Source organism: Parambassis ranga, chromosome 19, assembly GCF_900634625.1.
Source record: "Parambassis ranga chromosome 19, fParRan2.1, whole genome shotgun sequence".
NCBI lineage: Eukaryota > Metazoa > Chordata > Actinopteri > Ambassidae > Parambassis > Parambassis ranga.
This window is the reverse complement of record NC_041039.1, coordinates 13,417,413-13,437,721: the sequence shown is the minus strand read 5'-3', so window position 1 is coordinate 13,437,721 and position 20,309 is coordinate 13,417,413. Positions and strand designations below refer to the sequence as shown.

General features: G+C 43.7%; 1 protein-coding gene across 1 annotated transcript; it reads left to right on the top strand.

The window, feature by feature from the left end:
* The first annotated feature begins 321 nt into the window (after nucleotides 1-321).
* On the top strand, nucleotides 322-18,809 carry smad6b (SMAD family member 6b). The gene is made up of 4 exons (XM_028430679.1): nucleotides 322-1,917; nucleotides 4,446-4,502; nucleotides 5,586-5,663; nucleotides 17,889-18,809. Exons 1-4 carry the CDS (start codon nucleotides 1,128-1,130, stop codon nucleotides 18,428-18,430), a joined length of 1,467 nt encoding a protein of 488 aa, XP_028286480.1. The 5' UTR covers nucleotides 322-1,127; the 3' UTR covers nucleotides 18,431-18,809.
* The last annotated feature ends 1,500 nt before the right edge of the window (nucleotides 18,810-20,309 follow it).

Here is a 20,309-nt window from a genome sequence, read left to right as displayed (position 1 = left end):
TCGTCTTTTATGTTTTGTTCTTCCTTTATCTTCACTCCTCATAATCTCATTTGATTTGACAAGTATGCACATCCTCCAACAATTTCCTACAGATAAACTGACATAACACTGGATGACTTTAAAATAAAGCCCCCATACATCAAAGTCCTGTGTTTTTTCCTCAGTTAAAACATTCGTAGATGTCGCGTGGATGTAAATAAGTTTCAGTAACTTTGACTTAAAAAAGGAGAGGTGGGTGTTTCGCCTTTAAGAGTTAAGAAACTTGAAACCTTGTTTGCGCAACAATCAGTGCAGCTCACAGCCGCCAAAGTGTCTAGACTAGCACATGATGGTAGTCAGCCAATGGCTCCACCGCTCTCCTCGGGGGCCCCGTGTGAGTGTGTGTGTGTGCGTGTGTTTGTGTGTGTGAGGAAGAGGGGGGGAGAAAAGAAAAAGAGCGAGAAACGGAGAAAGAAAGGGATCTGGGCTGCAGTTTGGTTTAGATCTGAACAGAGAAGCAGGAGCGCTACCAAGCCCCGGATTGATCCTCCTCACGCATAGTTTCAGCTCGCATGGATATCTCGTTGGGATTTAAAAAGAAAGAAGTGCACTGACATCTGAAGAAGACGGCGAGGATTCTGACTTCTGCTGCATTTTCTTGGGATTAAATCGCACCGAAGTGCCTCATGCTGTTCGTGCCGGTGTAGAAAGTAGATCGGAGGTTGTTAAAAGTCGGGAACTGTTTCAGGCTGCTGGCTCCGGATTATGTTACTCAGTGTATTATGTTATGTTATCATGTATTCTACTTTTGTTATTCGTTCGTAACAGACATATAAACAGTCCATTCCGCGGCGACCCTGGATAACAAACCACACTTTAAGCCACCTTGTTATTTACAGTGTAATCGGCTAAATGAAAGCCCTTTGATCGGAATGCTGCGGTGCATTTGTTGCGTGGTTTTGTTGTAAATGCAACAAAATTGCCTTCAGTCTAATGTTGCGCTTCTGCCACCAATGCTCGTCAGTTGGCTGTGCATGCACTGCACGGCGTTTTACCGTCATTAATGTTTTGCAACGACCGGAGAAGTATCTGTAATATTAGGATATCTGTACAAGAATAAAACCCCCTATAGATTTTCAAGTTGTCGTATGTTCAGGACGAAACGCTCAGGTCTTGTGCGGCGACTCTGGAGAAGCCGTTTGATCCCAGATAAAGAAGGGGAAGATGGAAATGGCAAAACTAGTGAGGGCTGTAGGGACGACCTGTTCAGCAACAACCCAGAGAAGATTCCCAAAACGGAGTTCAGACCGATGACCCCTAGCGGGTCTCTTGTAGTGGACATAGGGGGTGTGTGCCCCGTGGAGAGCAGCGGCTTGGGGGTCACGCCGGACCAAGATGGGGGTGCAGTATGCGTCCAGGAACAGGGTAGCCCCCGCTCCACGCAGGACAGCGAATGCAGGACAGTGACGTGCTGCTTATTTAAAGACCGGGACCACTCCGAGCTTAGGGGTCCAGAGACGGCTCAGGGTACCAGGGATCCAGGGTCGTGTCACTTCGTGCTGAGGAGCCTTGGACCAGGAGATAGCAGCTCTCCTGAGACGCAGGATGCGATGCCACGAACGGTATTAGAGCAGGAACTGAAGTCAGTCACATACTCCCTTTTAAAAAGGCTAAAGGAAAGGTCGCTGGATAACTTACTAGAAGCGGTGGAGTCCAGAGGAGGGATGCCGAGCGACTGTGTTATGATTTCCCGGACAGAGCTGAGGTTGGGGGGCCATGTGGCATCCCCACAGCTGCTTGTGTGTAAACTGTACCGCTGGTCTGACCTCCAGCACTCGGCCCAGCTCAAACCGCTCTGTGAGTGTAAGAGCTTTGGGGCCTTGGACAGTCCAACAGTATGCTGCAACCCCTATCACTACAGCCGGCTCTGTGGGCCAGGTAAGACCCGCAAACACAGAAACTGTCCTCTCCAACTTTGCTTGTCTTCATCTACAGTTCCTTACATGTGTTCTGAGCCTCTGCTCCCTAAACAAAGGTCAATAAATGCACATGCAGTTGAACAGCCAGGCCTATTTGTTAATATGCATTTCAGATTTTACTATGTTATTATGAAGAAAAGTGTCATATTTGCAGGGTCAGAACTTCTGTTTGGGTTGTAAAGCCATAAAGATCATTGACTAAGCTCTGAAAATCTCTGCCTGTCACCCTGTTTTATTTGTCTGCTATTGTTTGGCTTACTTTCATACAGAGATACAGAAAGGCTGGCCGTTTGATAAAACAGTTAATCATTAGCTAAGTCATCCTTAGGTGAATGATAATAATCTGCCTGTGAATGAGGCATGTGCACTGACAAAGCATAACTGTTACTCTGGTGATATCATGAGTGAAATGTTAAATGTGTTTTTACAAAATAGTGTTTGTAGATTGACTTTGCACCAGCAGAGCATCCCCTTATACACTTTCATACCTGCCTGCAGCATCTGGGCCTTTGGTTAAAGGAGTGTTTCCTGTGTGCACTCTCTAATAATACACATGACAGTTTCATTTCTATGAATATGTCAGTATGGTTAGTGTGTGTATAGATGGTTGAGCTGTATTTCCATAATCAATGATCTAGCTGTGGCAGAACCTCCTTGACCTATATTAAACAGATTAAATTTTGGCAGAGGGGGGAGGTGGGCCTGTGATCTGGAAAACCTTAAATGCGGGGCCACTCGACCCTGCTGACCCGATGACAACGCCTGGTATCATGTGTAAAGATGCAAGCGTCAGTATTTCTGTCTCCTCACTGGCACAGGAGGAGGATTTTCCATAACATCCATGTTTACTAGAGCCAGCTGGCTGTGACACACACTTCAAAGTCATCAGTTCAACAATATCAGAATTCATTTTGCGCGAATGTGGGAAACTGGTGTGTATTTGACCCTCTCGTTCCAGAATGCTGTCTGAATTGATCAGATGTGATTATTTTATCAGAGCTGACCGAGTTTGCTGATTTTGTTTACTGGTTTGAGTAGAATGTGTTTGATAGAAAGAGTATGACATTTGTTCCATTTGCTAAAGTGGATGTGAGGCTATGCCGGGTGAGCTTCCCCCCCCTCTCTGAAACTACCAAGATGAATTGGAAGGAGAGGGAGAGAGAGGCTCATACCCCATATTGGGACTAAGGCTCGTAGTAGACATAGCTCACATGCGCTCATGCGTGGTCCGATAGAGCTGGTATTTCTTTCACGCTATTCAAGAAGGGGGGCTTGGAATCAAGACCTTAATCACTGGTTTTGACAGTTTCTGTAAGTGGGGTTGTGAGAAATATACAATAACATTCAGTGTGTGAAATCATTTGTAATTTAAACACACTTTAACCCTATGTGAAACATAATTTAAAGCATGCCAAAAAACAATGTTTTGACAACAGCGTATCCATTTTTATAAGATGTGAAAATAAAATATAGCTGCAGGTTTTATGTCAGAGTTTTTAAAGACTACAACAGTTCAGGAAGTCAAAGGCAGAATGCCTGGATTGGAGTGGACAAAAAGTTTTCCCTTTTATTTTGCAAGGCATTATACTTTTCGAATGAGATCAGTTTCAAGTTGCGCTTTAAAAGCCCTTTTGTCCTGAGGAGGTCCCCTCATGCTATTTAGGTGAAGGAGTGGTGATAATATACAGTTTGCATACTACTGGCGCCAGACTGACTAGCTGTGTATCTGAGTGACTGAGTTCAGATCCTGCCAATTACTGCCGCCACTCTTAAAGGACCCGCTGCTATTATGCTTTTCTCCTTCGCATTTTCCCTGTAGGCGAGGTCACAGTGTGCTCACAAAGTTTTCTTCCCTTTGTCCTTTCTTTCTCTTGCAAGTTATTTTCTTTGTTTCTTCTCCTTTTATTAGATAAAATCTTGGTCTTTGAACACAATGAAGTTAAAAAGCAGAGATTTACTCATATTCCTGAGACTGGCTAACTAAAGTTATAGCCAGTCTGTGGTCATAGTGACAGTATGTGTGTGTATATGTGCTCATATAACAGAAACAAATCTTTTTCTGTTGGCTTTATTAGCTTTTTAACTAGCTTTTGAAGCAAATGATCAGATGTTTTAGTGCAGACAGATCTGTGAGTTCAGATGTAGTCTGCTGCTGAAATGAAACACTTGAGTTGTGTGCGGAAACTTTTTGTATGTTTGACATGGGTCTTTGTGCTTTTATTTAAGACATTAAACCATAAGGTCACAGATTATAATGGAGTTAGTAATGGTGTTTAACTGTAATAAAGAACATTTGATGAGTCCTGCTGCTGTTGCATACCTGGGGTCAGAAGTTTTCACTTGTGGCACTACTTTCTTTCAAACATTAAATTAGATCATTAAATCCAAACTTTGAATATAAATGTCATGGACCTGTAGTAGTTCATATGCATTTAGAGCGAGTTCTTTCCTGTGATGTTGTTCTGACATTAGTGTTTTGTGTTGTAGAGTCACCCCCGCCCCCTTATTCGAGGCTGTCCCCTAATGAAGAACACAAGCCACTGGGTAAGTGACAGACACACAAATGTAACTAAAACATGCTTCATATATGTCATCCCTAGTTATCAGTCTTAATCTGGATTTTATTGCCAGACACAATTATTATTGTCCCTGTATGTTTTTCTGACATGTAATGACTTGATTTGTTGTGCTTTGGTTAATAATCCTAATTAAAGATGTTTTGCGCCTGTAAAATTACAAATTCAACTGGGACATAAATATATGTGGAGAATTAAATGGTTGTAATTGGGCACCGTGTCCGGCAATTTACATGGAAAGTTGAACCTCAACATACTCCTAGTCATTCTGTAGTTGGCATGGATTGCTGCGTTACGTGGCTCGTTTTTAAAGAAGATGATTTGTGTAAGATGTGTCCAAACATAAATACAGACTTTCAGTGAATCAAGCATGCATCTGTATTATTATATTTCTGGGAAAGTCCAAAGGCACATTTTGTCTTGAATTCAAATGCTATTGGTGGGATTTAAAGAAAGCAGTTGCAGCTTAGAACCTTGATATTGGTGAGCTGAAAGCTTCTGCACATTAACAATAAACAGGATCAAATTCCCAAGACAGTCACAGGCTTGTGAGAGCACTGTTTAGGTCATAGGGTAGTGTCAATGATTTGGGGGTTTGGGGGTTAAACTTGGTTAGAAATTCATGTTTATGTCAAATTCATTAACCTGAAACATAACATTCTAAAAATATGCAGTATTAAGCTGTTTAGACTGATGTGTTTTCATTGGATTTTATTTAATTTACTGGAAACATGTGCAGGTTAAGTGGTTTAAATAATTCTTCTGGCTTGAGCTTCAGGCCTGAGTGCAGCTGAGGTTTCTGGCTGCATTTGAAGGGATGTCATTAGATAACGCCTGTAATGAAGTTGTCAGTTTATCCACTATAGGATGAAGCCCAACATGGTGTTAATTGTTTTGAATTGCACATGAAATAGGAATTCATTTTATGTTGGAATGAGGAAGCACACAGAGGTAGCCACTGAGTCTCTGGGTCTGCTGATCAGTAAGAGCACAGAGTAACTATTGTTGCTGTTGGTAAATGAGGAGCTAATTTCTGTTTTATTCCCCACAGATCTGTCAGACTCCACATTGTCTTACACTGAAACGGAGGCAGCCAGCTCACCAAACATCACACCAGGGGAATTTTCAGGTGGGTGCGTTTTACAGTCCAAATAAGGAGTTTCGACATGCTTATAGAAATTAATAATTACTAGAAGCTTTGTGAAACAAGAACTTTAATTTCTAGAGAACTTGCAGGCATGTTGTTGTTGGCACTGTAGAAGTACTGGATTTTTTTGAATGGTAAAATGCTGTCTTGTGTATAAGATCCTACATTTTCAGCTATAGATAATACTCTATGAGAGCAGCTATCAGAGGTTCAAGTGTTGGCATAAAAGCTTATATTTTTTTTGTTAAAACAACAGCTGACAGCCAAGTTGTGAGGTTTAATGATAATGATGAATTTGGTGCTTTAATCCACATTATTTGTAAACAAGTGATCTTCTGTGCCAATGTGTTTGTACAATTATTTATGTTTAGACATTTGCATGATTAAGTACATAGCTTAAAATCTGAATGAGTCCATTAGACCATTCCATATCAATGAATCGCAGAGCGTTCTCTCTGTGACTGTTGTTGCAGTTTTGTTTTACTGGCTGTGAAATGGTGAAATTAAGTCTAGCTGGAAAAAGTAAAGAGGACACATCATTCCTCAGTGCTTTTCGCTGCATAGAAGTTGAGGGTAGTTTAATTGTCATGATGTTCTTTATTCTTTCTCATTAAGGACCATTACAAACAGCCCAAGCTTTAAAGATAAAGGTTTCATTGTGAGCAGCGCAGAGGTTCATTGGGGCGTGTGCATTGGCTTCAGAGCCGGCCTCCCCTCCTCTGTTTTTCTTTCAGAAATATTTGAGTGGGATCAAACTGTAATAAGATCCAAGCTTGCTCAGAAACACACACAAGCTACTCCTAGCTGTCCACATGCGTGTGTGCAGACACATATACAGCTCTATCAAGACTGGCTGTAAGTGGGCTGCAAGGGAGGGGTGTGTTCACGGAAATGGAGTTGCTCCTGTGAATGGGGCCACACCAAAGGAGGCGAGTAGAAACAGTCCTGTCCTCTGATTTGAAATGAAACACTCCTTTCTCATGGCGTATAGTGACCTTTGCCTTCATGTTAAGGCTGCAGCTAGCATGCACAGTATCATGTGGATGGGGAGTCAGAGCGCTCATTTTGGGGATTGCAGGGAACGGCACTTCCTGTTAAAGGGTCTGCCATTGCTCAGAGGCCTGAACACTGGGAAGTTGACATAGCTACCTGGCAGTGAAGTATTCAGTCAGCCAAACCCCCCCTCTCCCCAGCACACAGACTGTCACCACCTCAGCATGGCCTGGCGACACTCCCTGAGTCAACAAATGAGGGGCTTGTCAGAGCGCGCACCACAATTCCTGAGAGACTCTGGTGAGGGAGGATCTAGACATGCTAGGCTTTGGTTTCTTCCAACTGTATGGTTGTTTGTATAGACCAGGCCAGATCACTGTGTATTGGCTGTGACAATCTCAGCAAATTGGACTTGGGAAGGAGAATGACCTGCGCTCTGCAGGATGCTTTTATTGCTGTGAGCTCATTTGTGTACCCAGTTTGTCTCTGATGTTGCATTTAGACTGTACAAATGTTCTTGGATTCAAAAGACCATCAATGAAGAGTGACACACTATCAGAACTATCCGCAACTGGTCAGTGAAAACTACATTCTCCACATCTCCTCATCTGCCCTAGTTTGTATGTTCCATCATAAGACCAAGAGCCCAAAGGCCTCATTATAAAGTCTATTTATTGTTCTGCTTTAAAGGCCTGTATTGTATAGTATGTATAATTATCCTGTGCTCAACATGCGGCTGACCTGGAGACGACTTCCCCCTCTGTGAATCCCCCTGCAGCATAGGTAGAGAGAGTGTCTGTGTGTAACCAGAGATGAATGGGATCCAGACTCCACCCCTCAAGCAAGAAACAAGTAAACCTCTTAAAAGCAAGTCTGGGGGGCACTTGGTGGGTTGAGTGCAGTCAAAGAATCAACTACAGTTTGCAGCCCAAGGCTACAGCAATGCTCATAGAGGATTCTTTTGCACCACACAGTTGTAGAGAGACAGAACCACAACTGGTTGGTGTGCTTGATTAGCTTGTTTGACCACTTTTCTAAATGTATTCAGTGGTTCTTCTTCTACTTTAGACCATTTGATACTATGAGATACTACATTAAAAATGGTTGTTGTAAAATGTGTTGTGGAGAATTAATATTTGAGTTTGTTTTATGTGCAAATACATTTCATTCTGATTTGTGCTGGTTCTTGCAGTTGCTGAACCCCAAAACCCACTGGCAAGTTTGGCAACTTTCCAATTGTCCTTAAATGCATCTTGTGTGATGTATGGTCAGGTATGATCAAACATTTGCCAAAGTAAACTGCAAGATTTTATACAAAAACTCTTTCAGTAAATTAGTATTGTTATTTATAACTGTGTTTAGTGCACACAGTGTTTCCGTAGAGGTGTAGGACTAAAAATAAGCATGAAAATTGCTACGTTGTGGTATTAGCCTCAGCTGCCTCTCTGTGATGTCATCGTGACTCTGTCCAGCTTTCCAGTCTGTACCTAGATAGTGTCACCTCAACGCTGTGGTGTGTGTGTGTGTGTGTGTGTGAGTGAATGTGCCTTTGGTGGTGCTCTCCTCCCCGTCTGCCTACACACCCGTTTCCTCACTGCCTAGGCCTCATCGTGTGGACATCAGAGTGAAGCCCTTTGAAGCAGGTCTCATTGCTTCCTGTATGGCTGTCTGAGGGGGTGTTTCTACACATTGACTTTATTATGTCAGTCACATTGTCTCTGACATTGGGGGCTCTTTATGTTTGTCACTGCTTCATTATAATGCTGTTTGAGGAGGCAAGCCACGGATTTTAGATGTGTTTTGCTGTATGTGTCACTCTATGCTGTGGTTGCCATATTAGCAATATTTATGTGCAATGATTGATGAAGAACTTCCCTGTGGTTACAAGACCATGGCTCCAGTCTGCGTACATTTATCAGCCATTAGAGGTTGTGTCCTCAATCAACCTAGTGGAATTTGTCAGCACAACACTTTGTTTGCGCACTCATGTTGGTGTGAGCTGAGATCACTTGTGTGAATGGATAGGTGACCAGAGGACATGGAGAGTAATGTGAGTCACTGTCCTTTTTTCTTTACTTTGCTCTTTAATTCCACTTCCTGCGAATGCAGGGAAGTTGGACAAGAGGAGAGGAAAAATTGAAAGTTGTTAGACATGGATTACACAAAGTGCTGTAGCGCTTATTGCAGAAAAGAGGGCATCAGTAAGTAGTCAGAGCTCCTCTTCTTCATATCCTGTCTCTTTGTGGTGCCTGTCTAGATGACTTATCTGAACAAAGTCACCTTGTCATGGACATTCTGGTATTGACCAGATGAGAAGTGAAGAATAAACAGGTGCTGGGGCTGCAGATAGCCAGGTTTAATGCCTCTGTTTCTATATTTTTAAATCTATATTTCTTCCTTAGTGTCCTCATATAAGTCAGGATGCATGCAGACATACATTCACACACAAGAGCTAAACAAATTAAGCCATGTGCAGTCAATACTAATCACAGCTTGCCTGTCTGTGTCAGGAAGAGGCGAGCACTAAACATCAAACCATTCCCTCTGTCTGTGTCAGAGAGTGAAATGCATGGAATAATTGGAAAGCCTAATCAAGGCATGTGATGCTTCTCCTGATTAAAGGAGATAAGACTGGGCCCATACTTGTTGATGTCAATTTGATGGCATGTGGCTCTACTTCTGCTACGATCTAATTAAATACTATATCCACTGTGCAGATCTAAAAATGTTTGGGATATGTTGTACCTCTAAAATGACACTCCATGATTTTAATAACAGATTCTGGTCAATTCATTGCAGTGGCCTCAGTTTTTCTTTTATAGTTTTTTCCTAAGTGAAAATGTAAAGTGATCTTCAGTAGGTGTATACATTCTTGTATTCTATCCATTGTGATTGCTTCTGTAGCAACCCTGATGGTGAAATTCCTTGACAGAGGTATGGTCTGAAGCAGCTGCATCAGCATGTCCCCCTCCTGCCTTTGAGGCATGAGCCCCTTCCTCCATCCTTCAAACCCCAGAGATGCAGCCAGGGCTCATCTCCCCCTGCAGCCTGGCACATGGCCTCAGGTTTCCACCGCAGCCCCAAGCCTTCCCAGTGCCTGGCCGCCCACACTCCCTCAGGAGCCCGAATGCTCCAGGATACGGGATGTGGAAATAATGTGACTCGAGTGCTTCCACCCTGCCTCCCGAAATCAGGTTTTGCGGATTGTTTATTTGAGGGGAAGGAGGCCTCAGACAAACATCCTGTTTTAAAAAGCTGCCTGGGTTTTGTAGCAGCGGTGAATTGCCCCTTTGACAGTGGGGGGAGATTGAGGAATGTTGAAGAGAAGGCCAGCATCTCAGGGGACATGAGGGGGCTCTCCTCACCCGTTTGTCATGTCCAGTTTGCAGAGTTCATTTTAAGCTGGGGGCTGTGGAGAGCTTGGCGATATACATCCTGAAGGGTCTTGTGCTCTGTTCTCTCTGTAGTGGTGTAGGGCCTGTACCCACAGTCCTCGTCTCAAGTATCCGTTCCTGTCCTGGGAGGCTGTCTTCCGTTTCCCCTTACGTAACACACATACACATAGAAAAAAAGAGCCATTGATAAGAGCGATAAGGCCATTTTTCATTTTCCCTTTCTCAGCATTGTTAGACTCTGGTGTGTCAGAAATTTGCTTTCAACTTTTCCTGGCTTCAGTTATGACATTGAGGATCTTCGGTAAAGAACTGCAGAGTCCACATGGACCACTGGTTTATTGTTTGTGGAAGGGTGTTGCATGTTTGTACTTGTTTGTTACATTTTTTTTCAACTTTTGGAGTTACAGATTCGTCACAGAAATGTAGAGTTTAATTGTCACTTTCAATTTTTTTTTCTGTTTTGTTTTGGGCGTTGATTTTTCAGTCCAGCACCGGTCCTCAATGTATTGAGGTAATGTGACCTCTATGTGCAGAGTGAATGCCATGGTAATCTAAAGCAGTCCTTGGAGAGGCCTGAAACCTCTTACATGTCAACAGAAACTAGCTTGCTGAGCTTAGTATTTATCTGTCTCTGCCTGGCAAGCCAGTGTGGTGCCAGTGCTGCTGGGTGTTTGACTAACTTCTGAAGGGCTTACAGATAAAGATAAATCTACAGACCTCATACATGACTCCAAGTCTAAGCTCACAGTGCTGTGCTTGTCATATGATTTACAGAGTGGACTGTACTTAGTTAGGAAAAGGTGGACTGTGTTTCATTTTAGGGTATACCACACAGAAAGTATAGCCAGTGGAAATAACAGGAGGTGTCCTCAGGTGTGCCATAATTTGTGCCCCATTTTTTACCTTAGCAAACAAAGTGAGTGAGCTAATCTTGACATGTGCTTTGGGACTACTGCTGTTGCCATCTTCACTCCAACCACACCGCAGGGCAGCACCAGCCTCCACCAATAGAGCCATTCATTCAGCTCAGGGCACAGGGTTACAGCAACAAATAAAGAGTGTGCAATGCAATTAAAAATGTATGGAATGTCCAACTGTTAGTTTAGCATTTTAGTGTGCCTCCTCTCAAAGCTGAGAGGGAGAACAATACTCCATTTGAGCTGGCCTCTGTAAATGTGCTTGCCTTGCATCGTCTGGCACAGAGTAGTGAAGTAGGTGCCAGTTGTGGATACTGTTTTTATTTTCTGACCATTTCACCCACAATTATAAATCCAGACACTGGCCTTGGCCAGCTATGACTTAGGCCAGCTATGATTTAGGCCTGTGGCCTGATTGCTAGCAAAAATAGATTTAAGATTTTTTTTCCCTTCCTCCCCAGAGGAGCATTGACAGTTGTGCTGAACCTATGGCTGTCAGTATTTTTAAAACTCAGAATAGCCAGTGCATTCTTTGAGCCTCCAGAATGCTGTGTGTGGATTAACTGTAGGGGCCCATGTCATTCGACATCTCTACACAAGCCTTTTAGAGATGGGGGGGGGGGGGGGACGGATGGAAGCTCATTGTTGATTGGTGAACAACAGTGTGTCAAGGCCTGTTCAATTTTGACTTTTCTGTGCACATGGAAATAGAGACTTAAATATGTTTTTACTCTTTCCTTATCTTGAAAGTGATCTGCTGGAGATAAATCTTCATTCCGCTCCCTTGTTTTAACATGGGTCCAAGTATGATAGACATGATTTACAGCCTTTGATCATGTTCCTAAAATCATGAAACCTTCATACGAGTACAACTCGACAAACCAAAATATACTCAGGGATCAGGTTTTTGCAAGGAGTCATTATTGCATGTTATAAACATGCATATGGCAAAACTCACATTGATTTTGTTCTCCTGGGAATTATATATTTACTTCAGTCATGTGTGTTTTACTTATCTTTTATTTGTGTGCATTTCTAAAGTCTTGGCGGTGTGTCTCAGTACGTGCAGTCAGGCTGTCGCATTTCAGGGTACGGTTTAGATTAGAGGTCTGGCTGTAGCTTCCCCCTCTTCCCCTCTCTGTGACTGCCAACACATAATTTACTTAATGAAATCCTGCCATTCCCTTTAGCTTCAAGATTTTTTGCAGATGTTGACAGGGAAGGACTTTGTGAATTATTGGAAATGTTCTCTCCTGCATTTTTAATGAATGTCTTGCTTGTTGTGAACGGGCTGACTTGTCGAAGATGAAGGGGGGGGGGTGTAACAGTTGTCTTTGTTTGGGGAGCTGGTGTCTGGATGCCCGCGGTGGAGCAGTGTGGGTTACAGTCGAGCAAGTGTTGTGATTGAAACAGAAACTCTGGTGCCACATTATCCTGACAGAACACATTCTTCTCACAGACTCTGATCCACTGGGCCAATCAATAGAAAACCATTGTTTGAACGGCAACTCTGCCCATCATAGCTGCTCCACCTTCCAACCCAGAGGAAACCAAATACCTACCTTTCGCCTTAAATTAGTCAGACTAATATAACTCGTAATAATAAGAGTTCCTTATTATTGTTCATTTGAAACCAATTCTTCAGCATAGCTAAGTATGTAGCTATGTTTCGTCCGTCAGATTCATGCTCTGAAGTTAAATACCAAAGAGAGTTGGTAAAAGTTTCTCACTTCACATGAGATTTGTTGTGAATTCCCCAACTCTCCTTCCCCAAGGACGAGGAAGAAAGCAACCTTCTTGCTGCACCCCCACCCCCCACAGTCCTAACCAGAGTAGGAAGTTAGGAGGCACAGCGAGGGGAGGGGTTCAGGAATGTGCAGGGTCTCCTCTACTCAAACTCTCCAGCCTACTTGGCTCAAACCTCCCTCACACACTAGCAAGCAAACACGTTCACACATACGCATACAACACACAAAAAGATAGGTTGTATGAGGGGGAGAAGGAGCCAAGCCACCCAGCAGGATGTTCGCTGAGTGTTTTGCTTTTGATGCTCTTGCAGACTCCGCTGCTTTAAGGCAGTCTGTACATATGACATATTCACAAACATCCCCCACAGTTTTCACAGCGCTTTACATGCCCTGAAAGATTTGTGTAGGCCTCACTTGGATAGCCACCATTACTTGTGCTCTATGTCTCTGACACATTGCATGGCTTTGGAGGAAACTGGAGAAAATAAGTTTCACCAGGGAAAAAAAGAGCCTTTTCCCTCAAACCAGGAGCCTCACTCATATGCTCAGATGGCTCCTTCATATTAGCTCCCCTAGCTTCCTGTGCTTTTTACACCCTCTGTTGTTTATTGATTTAATTTATGGATTCTGTTAGTTATCTGCTATCAAGGTTACAGCACTTTTCCTCCCTCGCGGGGTCATCCCGAAACAGAAACGGAGGGAAAGTGAGGAGGAAGTGGATGACAATGTAAAGCATTCCCATTGTGACCAGCAAGGCTTGGTGACTGGATTCAGTTTCTTGGGCTCCCACAGTGTTTTCTCTGAATATATCTCTGTCTCTGTATCTCTCTCAGCAGAGAAAGGCCAGACCTCAGGGAGAAAAATCCATAGACATGTAAGAGCAGCTCCAGTTAGCGTGTCTGTCTGATAAAGCCGACTTTGATGGCAGTGATAGCCCAGACGCCAGCCTAAATGTGGCCTGCTCATTGGTTATAATCAGCCATACCATACTCTGAGCAGGGGGCCTTTTGCTTTAGTCCCACTTTGTTGCTTAGGTGTAAAAGAAAGTTAAATCAAACTAATTACAGGAGGGATGGGAGTGAAGGGGGTTGAAGAATAGACCCAAACAAAGAGTTGTTTCTTAATTTTCACACACCCACAGTTACTCCCCCACCTACCCCCAAGCCTTGAGTCTATCGGTTCATTGGTGGTGTCTAATAGCTGGAGGGGAATCTAATCCTTGGCACAGGATGAGAGACTGCTGCTTTCCTCCTCTAGACTGCGCTGTGTAAAGGCACTGGCAAAATGTTTTTCTTTCTTTTTCTTTTTTCCTCTTCAGCACAAAATTTTGGAGGCATGAGAGCATCTCTGCTGCCCACTCTGGATTAGGAGAGATGAAGTATAATGGGGGTGGCCCCGGAGCTTGGTGGGGAGATGTTAGCATGGAGGGGAAGCTGTTGTTTGTCTGCCTGTCCCTGACACTCGGCCTCCCATTCATCTCACTCCAAGGCTGCGGAGCTATGTTTACCCCGGGGCAGCTCTTTTCTGCTTCTCCTGCTGCCCGTTTTTCCCCCTTCCTTTTCAAGCTGTCTTTAAAAGCATTACTGGATGATCATCAAGGATTGCCATTGAAACTTTCAAGCCCTTGTTTCTGTGTACTTAACAGCAATTATCCAGACTTGCTTTTAAGTGCAAGGAACTCGTAGCACAGCAATGTTGTTTTTGTTCATATGTAAACCTGTAAACTTTGTTCTAAGAATAGTTGTGATCACTTTGTACTGACATAATTTCCTCTAATCTGGATAGAATGGTTTGGTTGTAATAATTTACATTGAAACCACTTGTACCGGTAGTTGACTTTTCACTCCTCTTTGCACACTTGAGCACGCATCACTGTTTGCTATCTGAACTTCCAACGAACTGATACGAGTCTGTGTTTGTTGACAGATCTGATGTCCTGCTTTTGATAGTCTGAATTCCTCCAATCAGAGAGGCCACAGGGAAAAAAATCAACATTTTTTCATGGTTGCCATGGAGCTCACTTCATGTTATGGAAATCAAACTCTTGTTTGTTAAATATCTCTGTTTACTGTGTCATTGTATGTGCAGACACAGAGGCTTCTAACTAGCTTACTAAAAGAGCGAGAGTGGAGTTGTATTTTTAATGTAGTAATCTGTTTTCTTAATTCCTGATGCTTAAAGGAAAGCCAACAGAGCCCGGCCTTATCATATTGCTTCACTGCTAGCTGTTTTACTCCACATATTTCCTGTTACCCATGGAAACATTTATAATACAAATACCTGCCACATATTTATGTGTCTCCACTTTTTTTGGTAGCAGCTCTGTGAGGCTGGTTATGTAAGTCATCAGAGTTGATTAACTCCTTCATCTATTCAGATCATTGCCTCTGGCTACTGAAACAGGAAGTGAAGCCTCCGTACTGTGGCGGTATCCATTGAGTCTGAGACTGACACTAAGAGGAGAGGCTTTTGAGAATAAAATAACAATAATAACATGCGCTACTATTCTAATGGGTAAACGGAGCTGTTAAAAGGTGGCAGGGTTAAATGGATACAGAGCACCAGTAATTGCTCCCAGCCGCCATGGCTCCACCCTGAGCAGACCTTCTGAAAGCTTAACATGGAGCCTACCGAAGTTGGGTGTCCATGCTGCGGTCAGGAGGGAGGGAGACACACGCCCTCCCGTCACCAACAGAACTTTAAGGTTTGGTCTGAGCCTCGGTCTGGCGTGGAACTGCATCAGTTCATGATCATGTACTACTAATTAAGCTTGGCTCCATACCCTCCTATATCGAATTCAAAAACGTAGATAAACATTTACAGAACATCTAAACATGGCACGGAGTTTTTGTTGTTGTGGCAATACAGTCCAGACTCCAGACAGTCTCTTCTGCTCATTCAGAAGGGTCCTCATCAGCGTCTTCTTTGTTCTGGTCTGATGCTTTCTGAACAGGCTGTATATCTAAAAATGTCAGCTTAAAGTCGAGTGTATGTGTAGAATGATACTGGCCTTTCTGACTAAATAATCTGTGGGTGCTTTTTTTTTACTGATACAAGTATTTTAAAATGTAGTCAGTTAAGTGTAGGCAGTGTCAGGGCCTTCCCTTCTGCACTCCCACCCATCTAAAACGCACAAATGCAAGACGAAAACAAAAACATGCTGCCTGATTTTCTTCCCAATCCAAACAGACAAATGTGCGCAAAAGCACACGTAGACACTAAACACAACAGAGCAACAGGAAAAGGCCTGGCTCTTACTGTGCTCATTGTCCTCCATCAGGCTCAGGCTTAATATTAAATACATTTCTAACCTTTGTCCTCTTCATTCCTGTTGCTAGTCCTCACAGTGTTGCTGGCCATCTTCGTTCTCTGCCCTGTGTGAAAACTAGACACTATTGACCAAATTGTTTTTGCTTTATTCTATCCATGCAAGAAAAGAGAGAAGATGGTAGCCATTTGGCCTTTTGTGTCTCTGTTCACAATTTCAAAGTGAGTTTACCTTGATGTGTGGGCTCCATTTGATTTGAGACAATAGAGGGCCATAAACGAGTTGAGGCTGAGTTCTTTGTGTGGCCGAGCCGTGCTGCAGTAAAAGCTGAGCTCGGAGTGGAGGAGCCGGAGTGTGGAATTCACTAATGGCACATGCATGTTGGGGCCCCTGAAGAGAGGGGGTCATTTCAGCCATCAGTGTGTGCGCAAACACACAGAGAGCCTGTCTGCAGCTTCCCCCCACCTCCACACATCCCACTCGCTCACTCACTCTTTTCCTCCCGCTCCATAACACAGAGAGCCTTGAACCAGCAGGCGTTTGTCTGTGCAAGTCTGGTCAACGTTTTCACTAATCTTTGTATAAACTTTACTAGTGTGGGTCACTCAGCAGAAAGGTTTGGTTGGGTGGGAGGTGAACAAGGCATTTTGTTGCTGTGTGGATCTGCAATGCTCCACCTTAAAGGCGTTTGTTAATGGGGCGGGCGGTCATTAAGCCCTGAGAGCAGAGAGACTGAAAGGAATGGGGCCACAGGCCCAGGCTTTAAATCCTCTGTGCCAATAGACTCTCTGAAGCAAAATAATGGCATCACTCTGTGTGTGAGTTAATGGGAGCTGATAGCATGAAGGCTGGGGGGTCAGCGGGTCACGGGCTTGTGCTAAGTTGTCAGGGAGCTGAATGCCGTCCCTGGGCCCACAGCAGGGGGAAGAGCTGGGTGGAGGGGGAGGGGGACCCCCTGCCTGGCCCTCTCCTGTCACCCCCACTCTAGTGGAATGTGGGGAAGATGAGGAAAGAGGAGAAAGGGGCTCCTCGTTCTCCAGAAGTAAAGAGTATGTGAGATCATGGAACTCTCTTTGTGTTTTATTCTTGCTCTTCCTTATCCACCAGCCTCTTTCCTCTCCTTTACCACAGATTTTATGAGCAATATAAATGTAACTATGAGCAGGGTGGACTGAAGCAGCAGCTTCTGAAAGTAGTCAGCAGTGTGTGTGTGTATCTCTTTGGTATGGTGAAGATCGAAGTCTACCTAGGGAGCAGTAACTCACTTTGGAGTGCTGAGGGCTGTCACTGAAAAGAGTTCACAGGCTGCAGCCATGAAAACTGAATTAAGGAGCTGATTTACTGGACAGAGATGTTTAGAAACGAGGTGCCAGCTTTACTCCACCGTTATTAAAATGTGCATCTACAAATAATTTACCTGTCAAAAACCTAGTTTTTAATTAGCTACTACATAACATACTTAAAATGACACCAATTTCCAGTGGACACACTGAGTGTAACCCTTATTTCATTTTAGTAAAATTTAACTTTGAAGGTGTATGTGTGAGCAGCAGCTCTGCTGGTCGGTCAGTGTTTAATCATTACAGTGCCCTCTTGAGGTAGATTTAGGAAGTACAGAACTACTGCTGAGCTGACCTCACTACACCCTCCAGCCCAGGATATGTATAGTAGTGTGTGTGTGTGTGAGTGTGTTGAACAGACGTGCATGCAGTGGTATTTATTCAAGGCTTAGATTTCAATACAGTGCCTCCTTGAGTATTTATAGTGTGGCCATCTGCTCTGAATATATATATAAAAAAAAAGATAGTCAGTACCTTAAACACCAAATCTTTCTTTTTACTAGCTGTTTACTTTTGTCTGATTTTATTTCTGTCTGTCTCTTTTAGATGCCAGTATGTCACCTGATGCCCCGAAGCAGAGCCACTGGTGTAACGTGGCATACTGGGAGCACCGCACACGTGTGGGTCGCCTCTACACAGTGTACGAGCACTCTGTCAGCATCTTTTATGATCTACCTCAGGGCACGGGCTTCTGCCTGGGCCAGCTTAACCTGGAACACCGGAGCAGCACCGTTCAGCGTACACGAGGCAAAATCGGCTACGGTATCCTCCTCAGCAAAGAACCGGATGGCGTTTGGGCTTACAACCGCAGTGAGCACCCTATATTTGTCAACTCCCCCACTCTGGACGTGCCTAACAGCAGAACTCTGGTGGTGCGAAAGGTGATGCCAGGCTACTCCATCAAGGTGTTTGACTATGAGCGTTCGTGCCTTCTCAGGCACACCACAGAGGCGGACTTCCTAGATGGACCCTATGACCCCAACAGTGTGCGCATCAGCTTTGCAAAGGGCTGGGGCCCCTGCTACTCGAGACAGTTCATCACCTCCTGCCCCTGCTGGCTGGAGATCCTCCTCAACAACCATAGATAACACAGACGGATCCCACAAAATATCCCAAATATCATCTACCTAGATTTAATATAAAGTTTTATATATTATATGAAATATATATTATACTTGTAAATACGGAGTCATTTTTACAATGTAATTATTTATGTATGGTGCAATGTGTATATGGACAAGAGGAAAAAAACGGAAAATGCACTTTGGTGATATATATATACATATATATACGTGTATGTATATATATATATATATATATATAAAGAGTCTTTCAATACCAACTTGAGAAATTATACAGCAAAATTAGGATGAGCCTGGATTTGGTGTATAGTTTTCATATACTATTAATATCCAGACAAAAAGCTAACACCATTCACACATTGATAATAAAGTATTCGCATAATGATTCTCCTTGTTTGGTGTGCATCATTAGCTTATCGCATCACATTCAATAATCTTTCTAAACCTGGTATGTTCAGTATACAAAATATATTCAAAGAGCGACATCCTCTTCTTTTTTCTCCTTGTAGCATTTGGTGTTTACCTCTTCCAAGCAGACACTATATCTGAGCTCTCATTTCATTTCATTTAGTTGTGGGCATCGTGAATTTCATTAAAAACTCAGTAGCATTTACAGCATCAGGTTTTAAGACGAGCTAGCTGTATGATCCAGATGTCCTTGAGGTCCTAAGGAGCCCCAGTAATGAGGACTGAGAGGAGATGGTGTTGTAGAGGGCCGTGTGGGGCAAAATGATGAAATAACACGATCTCAGCAGTCCCTTCGAAGGTGGTTCCTTCTTCAGCCCATCGTCATTAGCCCCACGCTCTCAGATCTCCACAGCCAGCTTGTCTCACAATTGTTATAACTGAGCAGCGATGCAGCGCCCTGAAAACCACCACAGTGATGCTGGAATGTATGCAGAGAAACCAAGAAGTTTTACAAGCCTACTGGAATCTTAAAAACTACAGCCAAGCTGGATGTGGTTTAGCTGGCTTCCTTCATAATTGCTGGTATTGGGTTGTCAGGTTGGCGGTGATGGTAGCAAGGGGTGGGGGGTGCAGAGGTCTCTGCCAACATTCAGCAATAGAGGCTTTCAATGACACTCTGATTCTGGTTTAATGAGCACTGAAATGTGCAGTTATAAGGATGTGTGTTTTGAAAGTGGGTTCCTTCAGACATCAAGTGTTGGATGAACGTTTTAAAGTTCGTGTTAACTTTCAGTAAAGAAAGATGGTGAGAAGAGGTTGTTTTTTTCTTATAGGTTGTCATATTTTTTACTTGTCTTCAATTGTGTATACTGCTGAGTGCAACGTCTCTGTCCTTCGCCCCTTCCATAAAGGCTCAGACAGCCTCCTCCAGGCCTGCTGTCTGTCTGGAGCCAAGACTGTGTAGAGTTCAAACAGCAGAGAGGAGTGGCTCCACTCCGCCTCTGTCTCTGCCTCCGCTCTCTTCCCTACAACTGGGGGCCATTATCCTGCTCCTTTGTGTCTCTGTTATGGGAAAAGGGCCCACATCACCACTGGAGAGGAACTGGCAGACAATTATATGGGGTGGCGAGGAGCTAAGACACATAGTGAGCAGATTACACAAGCCACCACAGAGCATATGAGAGGGGGGCCTAATTAGACAGGGCTGGGGAGAGGCCAAGCGACAATACACATCTACTGTGGCTGCATCTTTGGGAAGGCGCCTGCTCTGCTCTGCTCCAGTGCCGGAATATTTGTGGCAGGAGGACTGTAACTCTGGGCAAGATGGAGGAGCAAGGGGAAAAGCCATGTAAGCAGCTTTGTGTGCTCCACAAGCTCAGGAATGGTATTGATTAGCAGGCCACAGCAGCCTCAGTCATTTTGTGGAGAAGTCTGTGTCACTTTTGAGGCCCCCTCAAAAAATCTAGCCGTCACATTG

Excerpts from the sequence above, each read along its gene's own strand:
- smad6b (XM_028430679.1), top strand. The coding sequence starts at position 1,128 with ATGTTCAGGACGAAACGCTCAGGTCTTGTGCGGCGACTCTGGAGAAGC. Across the intron at positions 1,918-4,445 it reads CAGCCGGCTCTGTGGGCCAG|AGTCACCCCCGCCCCCTTAT; the intron begins GTAAGACCCGCA and ends TTTGTGTTGTAG. Across the intron at positions 4,503-5,585 it reads TGAAGAACACAAGCCACTGG|ATCTGTCAGACTCCACATTG; the intron begins GTAAGTGACAGA and ends TATTCCCCACAG.